The following is a 12,438-nucleotide window of genomic DNA, read 5'->3' as shown; positions in this document are numbered from 1 at the left end:
ATCATCAATATTTCGTGATATATCATCCATTTCTTTGATATTTTGTGGCTGTGCTACTCCGGTTTTCTCCTCCCACGTTCTTCTTCTACCCACCCAAGTACCAGCCCGTTACTCAGCCTCATACATGTACTTCCGCAAGTCCACACCGTACCGTTCGTGCAACTGCAAGTCAATAAAATAGCTTTGGTCTCTCGAATTATGTATAGATTAATCCGATCCTGTGTGTTTAATCTTGCAAAAAAAATTGACTTGCCAGTAATACCATGTCCGATTCACATTCATTTGCAACCTCCTGTTACAATGACAGGCCCCAAAAATATACTGGTACATGAATCAAGCATTTTTTGTATTATTATGATGCCGAGCAGCAAAGACCTAACGATGATATGAGTCATGGCAGCACTGTCTGCTGGCGTTTGTAAATATGTTTCAAAACAATACATATCGTCACTTGCATCTTGGTAATTTGAAGAGAAAGAGCGAAAAAAATGTAATCAGGGGAAGGGCAATGAAAAAACAACTGAGTTTGAAACACTGTCAGAAGTAGGGCCATATTGCAATCGTTTGGGTATTTACGAGGGGGATGTGCAGGCCGTGTTGTGTGGGGAGTATGATAGGGAGAAGATAGGATGGGAGAGCCTCACGAACGGCGCTGTCCTAGAATTATTTTTATGGGGAAGAAAGAGAGATTTGACGACTGGACAATTCAAGATTCTATTAGAAGGTTTTTTTTATGTTGACACGACGCTCCTCTCCAATCAGAATTTGTACAAAAAGATAAGAAGTTTGTGTGATAATGTAAGAAAGAACAAGAAAAGAGTGAACAAGAATGAAGGTATAATAGAAGATATGTTTGTGTTCGTTAGACAAGAAATGAAAAAGAACCAGAAAAAAATACTGTGTACTGTTTCAAGGGTGTGCCGTCAGTGTAGACGGAACTCTGTTCGACCTCGTCAGAGAAGTGGATTTAAAGTAGATACGTTATATGAAGAAAGGTTTAAGGTTGAAGAAAAAATTGAAGAAAAAAAAAAAAAAAAAATAGATGCATGCAGTGTAAGGTTTGTAAAGGCATGTGCCGAAAATAGGAATATAAAGAAGCGGAATGATAGGATGTTAAAGGCGTTGAAAGTTAGAAAAGAAACCATCATAAGATTGAATATAGAATTGTGCAAAAAAAGGAAAGTAATCACTGGTCTCGAGAAGAGAATATTCATGCTTAAAAAAATTGTGAGAAGAGACGGTGACTTAGTAAGACGAAGGCAACAGAGCCGAAGTTATTTGAAAGCGAAGAACAAGATTAATTACATGCCTAGAAAAGAAAACAATAGAATGAAAAAGAAAATGGAGAAAATGACTGGGAAGATCAACAAATTAGAAGAAAGATTGAAGGCCGATTCGCACGTTGTTGAGTTAAAGGAAGGAGGGAGATACAGTGATGAAGTTCGTTCAGTTACAAGAGTTAGTTTGTTCAATGGGTGTTAGTACTAGGAAAGGTGTTGAGCATGTGAAAACTGTACTAGAAGGGCTCTGTCATGTAAATATTAAGTCTGTACCAAAGAAGGATTTTGGATCAGCTATGTATATGGAAGCCAGAGCGCTCAGTTTAATACAAGCGGCAAATAAAATCTTAGATGAGAAGGAGGTTGATATGACAGTTGGAGGAGATGGTACTTCCAAGTATGGTCATCACTCATCACTATGGGGCGTACGATATTAATTTAAAAGTCAAGTCCACCCCAGCAAAATGTTGATTTGATAAATGGAGAAAAATCAAACTAGCATAACACTGACAATTTCATCAAAATCTGATGTAAATAAGAAAGTTATGGCATTTTAAAGTTTCGCTTATTTTTCACAAAACAGTGATATGCACAACTGAGTGACATGCAAATGTGTCAGTCGATGATGTCCATCACTCACTATTTCTTTTGTTTTTTATTGTTTGAATTCTACAATATTTCATTTTTTACAGATATGTCTGACCATACTAGGGACCGACTTGACCAGGGTTGTAATAAAAAATGTTTTTTATTAAAAAAAAACAAAAACGTTTTTTATTGTTTTAAAACAATTTAAATCGTTTTAAAACATTTTTTTCCCAACGAACGTTGAAATTTTCTGTAAATCAATTAAACTATACACTTAATACAGTACAATTTAAGCTCTTGATGTTTTAAATACATTTTTGGTGTAAGTAAGATATAACTACACTTTTTGTTACTGAATTTCCAATAAAAAGTTTATATTTTCCCCCAAATCATTTAATCATTGAAATTGAATGCAAAAAAGTAAGTTGACATTTTATAAGTTTATTCCTCATATATCTACATACTTTTGAGTCTTGTCAATCTAAGGGGTGGGAAGAATTTGCACAATGTAAGAAAATGATGTCATCTATATAGACTATGGGCTTTCAAAGCTTGATTTTATTTAATCAATATGCTTATTTCATTTTTAAGCAATTATAACAATTTTAGTGCATGAAATATAAGCTTGGGTATATAAATCTTTAAATATAGCCCTTGAACTGCCTATTTCTTTAATTGAGGAATTCTGATCAAATTTTTTTTTTATGTTTGTTTTAACTTTTTTTTAGATATTTCTTATGTACAGTTTTTTGGTTAGATTTGTTTTTTTTTTCGTTTTTTAATGGAAATTATGAGCAATAATTTTCCAATCATGTACAAACATTGATACAGATACAAATGTTGGCGAAAAATTTGCATTGGCTTCATACATGATGATGAAATCACGTTATTGAGCATTTTGGGGTCTGATATGCACTTATGTAATGGGTCATTCCATGCCAATTCACCCAATGAATGTGCAATTTTGCACCCGACCCTCTCGGAATTCGTTGTAAATTGGTACACATAAAATTCACCATGGCCCACGCACCAAAAAAAAAAAAAGTCCAATTGGTCCGTCAGTTCTCGCGCTACGGCCCGCCCTTTTCTCCTTGTTTTGACTAAAATGGGCGTGACCTTCAACTATCAATGGCCACTGCGTCGTAACGTGTTGACCAATTTTCATGAAACTGGTACCATTTATTAGGAAATTCAGAGAGGAATCCAAAACATGCATCAAATAATGTATTGGAGCGATTTATAAGGTCGTGACCTTTGACCTTTACTTTGACCTTGAATTTGACCCCCGGACAAATAATTTTTTAACTTGATTTTCGTGTATGTTAATTATTTGTATGATATTGACAAAATATGTTAAAACCAATGATGATATTTTATTTCTTCACCTTTAAAACTCTTCCAAAGATACCATGAAATTTCACTCTAGTCCCACATAATAATAATATTCATGTTAGTAAAAGTGTTTACCAGTTACATGATTTCTTCCAATCTTAAGTTACAGTATGCAAACACATGAAAAGAAATTAAGCTCATCAGTTCACAAATGAAACATTAAACAACCACTGGGTGAATCCAGATGGAATGACTCTAATATAATAATCGAATACCAATGCATGCATCCCCAAAATAGCCTTTAACAATATGGCATGGCCCTGTCGTGCTTATGGATTTATCGTAGATTTTTTTAGGGGGCCATTATGGTCCCCTGGGATTGTAGCTTGAAGGTCATGTCCACCCCTGTAAAATGTTGATTTCAATCAGAGAAAATTCAAACAAGCATAATGCTGACAATTTCATTGAAATCAGATATAAAAGAAGTTATGACATTTTAAAGTTTCGCTAATTTTTAACAAAACAGTAATAACGTCTCAGTGATATGCAAATGAGAGAGTTGATGATGTCCCTCGTTCACTTTTTCTTTTGTTTTTTATGGTTGAACAATACAATATCAATTTTTACAGATTGCATAATAATGACTTACTTGACTGAACCAAAAATGTTAAAACAACGGTAGTTCCACATGGTCAAGGAGGAATAAACTTTATTTCACATGACAATGAGAAATTAAAGAAATACAAAATAAATAGTGAGTGATGCCATCAGTCCCCTCAATTGTATACTGACCAAGATGGGCATATAACTGTTTTGCAGAATTAAGCAAAACTTTAAAAATATCATAACTTTATTATTTTACCGCCGATTTTGACGAAATTTTCATCATGTATATTTCTTGGGGTGAGCCTTGTCCTTCAAGGTTTACTAGCTGTCTTATACCGAATTAAAGAACTTTTCTTCATCTTTACGAAGCGTAAAAGTTTCACTTGCTTTCGTGTGTACCTCAAGAATACAATGTCAGTTTTATAGTCATTTGTAAAATGTTATTATGCTTGTGCAACACTTCCATTTCATTCACTACTATTACATATTTTAGCTTTAAATAGTGTTTCTTTCCCTGTCTAAAAAATGAGCACAACACTCAGATGTTTGTTAAAATATTCTTAAAGGACAAGTCCACCCAAACAAAAACTTAATTTGAATAAAAAGAGAAAAATCAGACAAGCACAATGCTGAAAATTTCATCAAAATCGGATGTAAAATAAGAAAGTTATGATATTTCAAAGTTCCGCTTATTTTTAACAAAACAGTTATATGCACATCTCGGTCGGTATGTGCAATGAGAAACTGATGACATCACTCACTCATTATTTATTTTGTATTTTATTATATGAAATATGAAATATTTTTATTTTCTCGTCATTGTCATGTGAAATGAAGTTTGATTCCTCCCTGAACACTTGGAATTCCATTATTTGAATATTTTGTGCTTCAGGCAAGGAGGTCCTAATTGTCAAATTCGTAAAAATTAAAATATTGTATAATTCAAACAATAAAAAACAAAAGAAATAGTGAGTGAGTGACGCCATCGACTCTCTCATTTGGATGTAATTGGCTCGTTCATATAACTATTTTGTTAAAAATAAGTGAAACTTTGAAATGTCATACCTTTCTTATTTTACATCCGATTTTGATGAAATTTTCAGCATTGTGCTTGTCTGATTTTTCTCTATTGATTCAAATCAACATTTTTCTGAGGTGGACTTGACCTTTAATACAGATTGATGTGCACAATTGAACAAGAGTATTTCAAGGAACATGACGAAATGGAGAAAGGGAGAATAAGGGGGAAAGAGAGAGGAGAAAAAGAGTGGTGTTGAGAAAGAGATTTAATTAGGAGAAAATAATATATCGCAAGAAGAAATAAAATTATAAAAAATATTCATCCAAAATCTTATCCATGACCATACATATTTATAACACACAAGTCTATGGGGTATTTTAAAACACACCGTTTAAAACGTGCCAACCCTGGACTTGACTGATTCATATAGTATAGAGCAATGCTAATATCACGTGAGGAGAAAATTAGAATATTTCATATAATAAAATACAAAAGAAATAGTGAGTGGATGACGTCATCAGTCTCCTCATTTGCATACCAACCAGGATGTGCATATAACTGCTTTGTGAAATTAAGCGAAACTTTAAAATGTCATAACTTTCTTATTTTACATCCGATTTTGATGAAATTTTCAGTGTTATGCTTGTTTGATTTTTCTCTTTTCAATCAAATCAATTTTTTGTTGGTGTGGACTTGTTCTTTAAGTAGTGGGGAGTGTTTGGTCTTAGGCGTCAGAGCAGGGGTTGGGTTACAGCTGAAGAAGTGCTTGAAACAATGAAGACGTGTGTGTTTTGTTACTAATGATGGCAGTAAAGTAAATGATGTAATTAAAAGAATAAAAAATACAGTGAGTGATAGGCATGTTGTACAGAAAAAAATAATGAACTTCTACAAAATTGTAGGAGAGATATACTGCAACAGTTGTTAGAGAATGGGCACATTTAACAGACTTGGAAAGGGAGTCACTGTCAAAAATGAATAATTACTTTTGCGGATTACATTTTATAGTCGGGTTGGCAGACCAGGCGGGACAAACATTGTAAGTATGGGATGGTATTCAATGGAGAACAGGTAGGGGCACAGAAGGTTGGAGTGGCGCCAAAAGGTGGGGAATGTGGGATAGTTCGGTTAGTAAGAACGGTGTGTAAATCGATTCAAGACAGAGGATGTGAAAAATCAGGGAAGCCCGTACATTTCAGAGCTTTCTGAAGGAAAGGGGCAAAACGTTAGTTCCGTTAGCACCCTTTAAGGGTAACAGATTTAATATTTTATTTCATAATTGAGGAGGTGTTTATTATTTAAGACATGATTTGAAGGATTTTTTTTGCAGACGATAGGGAAGAATAATTAAAGCAGTAGACTCAGTTTTTAACTGGGTGTAGGGTTTTGGGCCTAGTAAATAAGTTTGTAACAGCCCCATTGTGGCGAGTATTGGAGGGTAAGGAGAGAATAACGACCATGGACGAAAGATACAAGATCATGTCAAAATTTGAAGAATGGGCAGTTGACTCATCGCCATTATTGGACGGCACAGCCGTGTTATTCCACGATATACCAGTTCAAAGAGATGAAATATATGAATCACTTCTCACAGGAGCCGATGCAGTTACAAAACAAGTTCTACCCCTTTCATAAACCTAATTTTACGACCAAATTATGCGGATATTATCCGCATAATTTGGTCGTAAAATCTGATACCCTTTTCATGAACCCAATTATGCGGATAATAGCCGCATAATTTGGTCGTAAAATCGGAGCGGGACCAGAGTTATCAGCATTATTTTGATGCTGCAATTATCCGCATAATAGCGGCATCGGGACCAGATTTGGACTTAATGAACGCATTTCCAAAGTAATGCGGATAATTGCCATGGTGCGGTCACAAGGTCACCCTTTTCCAACACAACCGCATCGGAGGGAGTGTGTCACTGAACTAGAAATACGTGGAATACGTGTCCCCATTCCCATCGTACACAAAGCCGTGCGGCAACGAAGAGCATCGGGCTTCACGCTCGACTGAGCGCGTCGCCATTTTGCTAGGTCAGTTGGCTGGTCGGCAAATGCTGCGTGTAGGCAGATGGGAAAGAGGAACGCAAAGAAAGCTGTTCCTTGTGTTGCTTAAAGTTTTAGTTTGTGTTGTTACATCATGAACTATATGTTATTGAATATTTTCATAACTGAAAATGTTTATTCAGTCACATTTTTGTATTAAAGGGGAGTAAACATACAGACATGAAATCATAAAAAACTCGACCTTTCTCACGCGCACACTGTGACAAAGAAAGACCCCACAACAAATATGCTTTCTGAGTAGGCCTACAATTTGTCTGAACAATAAAGGCCTACTAGCTGATTGCATTAAAAAAATATATTTTAACGATTAGAAATCATGTCCCTTTTCTCTAGCTTTTTTTTAAACCTCCCTTTTCATTCAACTATTCATCTCATCTCATTTTCTCTGATTTTCCTCTTCTGTCCATCTCTCTTATCCTCTCTTTTCTTCACTCCCTTCTATTTCTTCCATTTCTACTTTCAAGTTGTTATTGAAATTGTAAAGTTAATTTAAAATATTTATTTCCGGGGACCTCGGGGAAGAACGGATGGGCTATATTATTTTTAGCCCATCTGAAACGAGTCATCCCTACGATATTTATAAGTTTTATATGTTGTATTATATTCATTATTTATGTTATGATTCTGTTATACTAATTTGATCTTACAATGTATATTTTGTTCATATATTTTTTTTTATCGTGAATAAAGCAAACCAACCAAAGCCCCTCTCTCTCTCTTATTTCTCCCCTTTATATCATCTCGATCTCCCTCTTTATTATTTTTCCTTTCTCTTTTGGCTTCTTTCTCTCTGATTTTCCTCTTTCTCATCTCTCTCTCTTACCTTCCCTTTCTCTAGCTCTATCCCCCTTATATTTGTCTCTCTTTTATTTCCCCATCTCCCTTATATCGAGCCCTCTTGTATCTCCCTCTCGTCTCGCCTTTCTCTCCTCACCTCTTTCTCATTCCTCGTCATTTCCCCCTTTCTCTCCCCCTCTCTCTCTTTCTCTTTGATCTTCCTCTTCTTTCCATCTCTTCTCGTTGATCGTCTGTTTCTTTTTTTCTTTCTCCATGTTTACCATTTTGCCTTTCTCATTTCAACTTTCTCTATATAATTTTTGAGTAAATATTCCCTTCCCTCCCTCTCATACTGTTCAATCACACATTCAGGGTGAAAAATTGAATAGAAGTCAGTATTTTAATGAGCCTTCAACGTCGGACCTTCGAGTGCTCAGCCATGAAATGTCTACTAAGTACAGCGTATATAAAAATGGGCACAATAGAATTTGATTTCTTACGAAATTTAATTTGGAAGAGCATGGATGTTGCACGACATGTGCTTATACATCAATACACCTTTCCATAAAGGAATGGGCGATGAATAAACAAAACCAAGTCAACAAGTTTACTAAATTAGAGCACAAATCAGAAAAGCATAGCAATGGTAATTCCATTTAAAAAGTTGTGGCACTAAATTTCGCTTATTTTCACATACCAGTTATATGCATTATCCTTGTCAGTATGAACTATTCCACATGTCAAAAATTGCACAAAAAGACCTCTTGTCAAATATTTCCAGGGTGACCAGACGTCCCGTATGTGCCGGGATCGTCCCGTATTTTTAGAATATTCAACAAAATAGTTGATACATTTAAAAGTGACGAATTTTCATCAAATAACCAAACAGATGACGAAGCAGAGACAACAATAAATCGATAACTAAACTTTTGCAAGTTCTGCGGGTGATTTTTATCCTAACCCAATACATTGCAAACGAGTTGGCTTCCTGCCTGTATGTGGCAGGCTCTATGCATGTAGGATCGGAGCAGATTCTCAATGGTGCAAACAATCTCACATGATAAACAGTTTTTCCACCAAAATAATCACAAAATCGGCGGGAAATTTTTATGATCATATTATAGATTCTCAGATTACTGATTTAATAGGAGGAACAAGTTTTTTTTAGTTTTCATAACTGGATCTACATGTAGTTGTTTTAGCTTTCGTTTTGAGTCTTGTTGTGTAGAATGCCGGCGCTGTTTTCTTTAATTTGTAAGTTGACAATGTTTCACTTTGAAATTTTATTCATTTCTAAACCACTTAGTTTTTCAAAATTTAAAGATATATAGATTAAAAAACACCAAATATCATTATCATTTCTGTTAGATGATTGGATTGCTTTTGTTTGCTTGAATTTTGAACTTTTTCCTCTTTCATTTTTATCCTTCATCCTTCTATCCTTCCTGCTTGCTTTTTTGTTCCATCTATCTTTTAATATTTCCTACCTTTCTTTCCTTATCCTTTCTGTGTGTTAATTTTCTTTCCTTCTTTCTCTTATCTGCCCCTTTTATTTCCTTCATTCTTTCTTTCCTTATACTTTTATTTACGTCCTTCTCCCTTCCTCACTTTTTTCTTTTCGTTTTTTTCTCTCTTTCCATTATTTTTTTTCATTCTCTCCACCCTCCATTCTTTCCTCCCTCTCTTTCATTCTTTATTTCATTTTCCCTTCTAATTCTTTCCCCTTATTCTTTCTTTCTTTCCCCCTCTCCCTTCCTTCGTTCCTTCCCCCTTCCTGTTTTCTTCTTTGTTTCTTTCAAAGAATGAAAAAAATTTCTTTCCTTCATTCTTTAATTGTTTCCTCCTCCTTTTTCTTACTTTTTCTTTCTCACCTTTATTTTGTCTTTCACACATCTTCCCTCTTTTCATTCTTTCTTTCTATATTCGATGAATTCAAAGAATGACGGAAACCTTTTTTTTAAATCTTTTATTCTTTTTTTCATCGTCCTTTTAATTATTCTAACTTTCTTTCATTTTCCCTTTTATTTTCCCCTTCATTTTTTCTTTCTTTCTCATTTCATTTCTTTTCTTTCGTCTTTTCTTTCTCTCCTTCATTCTTTCGTTCACCCTCCCTTCCAATTTTTTTTTCACAATTATAACACTGTGTAGCCTTCTTTGATGTTCTTTTTTATCGATTGTCCCGTATTTCATTTTGTGAAATCTGGTCACCCTGATTTAAACCTTTTTTAAACTACATGAACTACCAGGTCCCAGTACATTGTGCATATAGAAATATGTTTGTACATTATTGGCTTAATGACATTAAAATACACTTTGCCACACTAAGTACATCAGTATTAATTTTATATTTATAGAGAAAACATATTGCATCTTGCACATACTTTCAATTGCCTTGTACGGCGCGTTCTCGAACAATTGACCTAGCAAAATGGCGGCGGTCACGTGACTTGTCGAGTTCGCCGTCGATGTTTTGCTTGGTTGAACACGACTTCCACGTATTTCTAGTTCAGTGGGGTGTGTGCAGTTGCCATGATAATTATCCGCCTTTTCAGGTCGGGCGCTCGTAAAAAATAGTGCGGATTATTTTCGGAGTTTGTGAATGCATTTTTTATTGAATTATCTGCATTAATCTTAGGCGGATAATTGGACGATGGGTCTTTGGGGGTATTTCATAAACCCAATTATGCGGATAATATCCCCATTATTTGGTCGTAAATTCGGAGCGGGACCAGAGTTATCCGCATTATTTCGTTGCTGCAATTATCCGCATAATAGCGGCATCGGGACCGGATTTTGATTTTATGAAGGCATTTCCAAAGTAATGCGGATAATTGCCATGGTGCGGTCACAAGGTCACCCTTTTCCAACACAACCCCATCGGAGGGGGTGTGTGCATTTGCCATGACAATTATCCGCCTTTTTCAGGTCGGGCGCTCGTAAAAAATAGTGCGGATGCAATTTAATTGGAGGATGGGTTTATGAACCACAAGCACTGCTTTATTTGCATCCTATTTCAGTAGTTATGTCATGATTACGAGTAGGCTCCTTGGGAGCACATTTCTTCTTATTAGAGTGATGTTAATGAAAACGAAATGTATCCGTTGAACGAGATTTCGGAATGATGGATAGAATAACGAGAGAGAAGCCAAGGGGGATGAGTATCACACGATAATAGAATGTAATGTACACACAACTGAAAGGGTGGTGTTTTTTTGACAAAATAGCTGAAATGTATAAACAGTTTAAGAACCTTAGCAATGCCAATGAAGACAAATTTATATTCATAATGAAACTTGATAATGAAAACATAATTGATAATTTTTGTAAGTTCTTTAAAGCGATTATAAATAAAAGGGGCGAATTTTAACATCAAGTACATTTTTCTTTTTAAATTCCATTCAAGCTATCTAAAATCCACCAAAGCCACCATTACCAAAGATATATCTCTAACGTTATACAATTATTTACTCTCTGATTTGTATTCGATAATTAGATAACTTATATATGAAGAGTTTAGTTGCAAAAGGGGTTAGGTCCACTTTTTACCATTCCGAGAAAAACCATGTTTTTTATTCTCACTGCAATACTCTTATGAGAAACTAAATTGTCATGATGTACTACCCTATCATGTGAATATGAAATTGGGTATTAAAGAAATCTACACGTCTTCAATTTTTTCTATATATTCTTTTGAAAATTATCATCGTGGACCACTGGACCTTACCCCCTTTTGCAACTAAACTGAAATGAAAAAAGTGATTTTTCTTTGCCACTCTTATTCACGTTTTCATGTGAATTTCAAATTTTAGTTGTTTTCATCAGAATGACTAAAAATTTAGAGGTTTTGAGACAGAAAACAATAAAAAAATATGAACAATGGACCTGATCCCTTTTGACAAATTAGCTCTTCAGAATAGTTTGTTTTCAAAAGGGGTTAGGTCCACTTTTTACTATTCTGAGAAAAAACATGTTTTTTATTCTCACTGCAATACTCTTATGAGAAACTAAATTGTCATGATGTACTACCCTATCATGTGAACATAAAATTGGGTATTAAAGAAATCTACATGTCTTCAATTTTTTCTATATATTCTTTTAAAAATTATCATCGTGGACCACTGGACCTTAACCCCTTTTGCAACTAAACTGAAATGAATCCAATCTATTTTGATTAAAAAAGTGAATTTTCTTTGCCACTTTTATTCACGTTTTCATGTGAATTTCAAATTTTCGTTTTTTTTCATCAGAATGACTAAAAATTTAGAGGTTTGTTTTGAGACAGAAAACATTAAAAATTTATGAACAATGGACCTGACCCCTTTTGACAAATTAGCTCTTCAGAATAGTTTGTTTTCAAAAGGGGTTAGGTCCACTCCAAGAAAATCATTTTTTTTACTCTCCCATATTGCAATATTCTTATGTGAAACAAAATTTTCATGATACCCTACCATGAGAACATAAAATTGGGTATAAAAGAAATCTACCTGTCTTCATATTTTTTTTAATATTCTTTTCCCCCCAAATTTTTTTTGCCATTTTAGATCACTTTTTAATGAGAATTTCAACTTTTCTTTGATATCATCTTATAGAGCTACTAAAAATCTATACATTGAGACCAAAAAAAAAAATCAAATTTGATGAAATATGGACCTAACCTCTTTTGCAAGTGAGCTCTTTATATTGTATTATGCTACTGTACACCTTCTTTATTAAATTTCAATTTGTCATTTCTCTTTGTATATAGATGTATATCTCTATAAT

General features: G+C 34.4%; 1 protein-coding gene across 1 annotated transcript; it reads left to right on the top strand.

Annotated features, from left to right (window-relative positions):
* The first annotated feature begins 5,563 nt into the window (after positions 1–5,563).
* LOC135155309 (uncharacterized) lies at positions 5,564–6,462 on the top strand. Its single transcript, XM_064104263.1, has 2 exons — positions 5,564–6,027; positions 6,187–6,462. The coding sequence occupies exons 1-2, from the start codon at positions 5,878–5,880 to the stop codon at positions 6,460–6,462; spliced, it is 426 nt and encodes a 141-aa protein (XP_063960333.1). The 5' UTR covers positions 5,564–5,877.
* Positions 6,463–12,438: the final 5,976 nt, after the last annotated feature.

Source organism: Lytechinus pictus, chromosome 8 (assembly GCF_037042905.1).
Source record: "Lytechinus pictus isolate F3 Inbred chromosome 8, Lp3.0, whole genome shotgun sequence".
NCBI lineage: Eukaryota > Metazoa > Echinodermata > Echinoidea > Temnopleuroida > Toxopneustidae > Lytechinus > Lytechinus pictus.
Note: the sequence above shows the minus strand (reverse complement) of the source record. Positions and strands in the feature narration are given on the sequence as shown.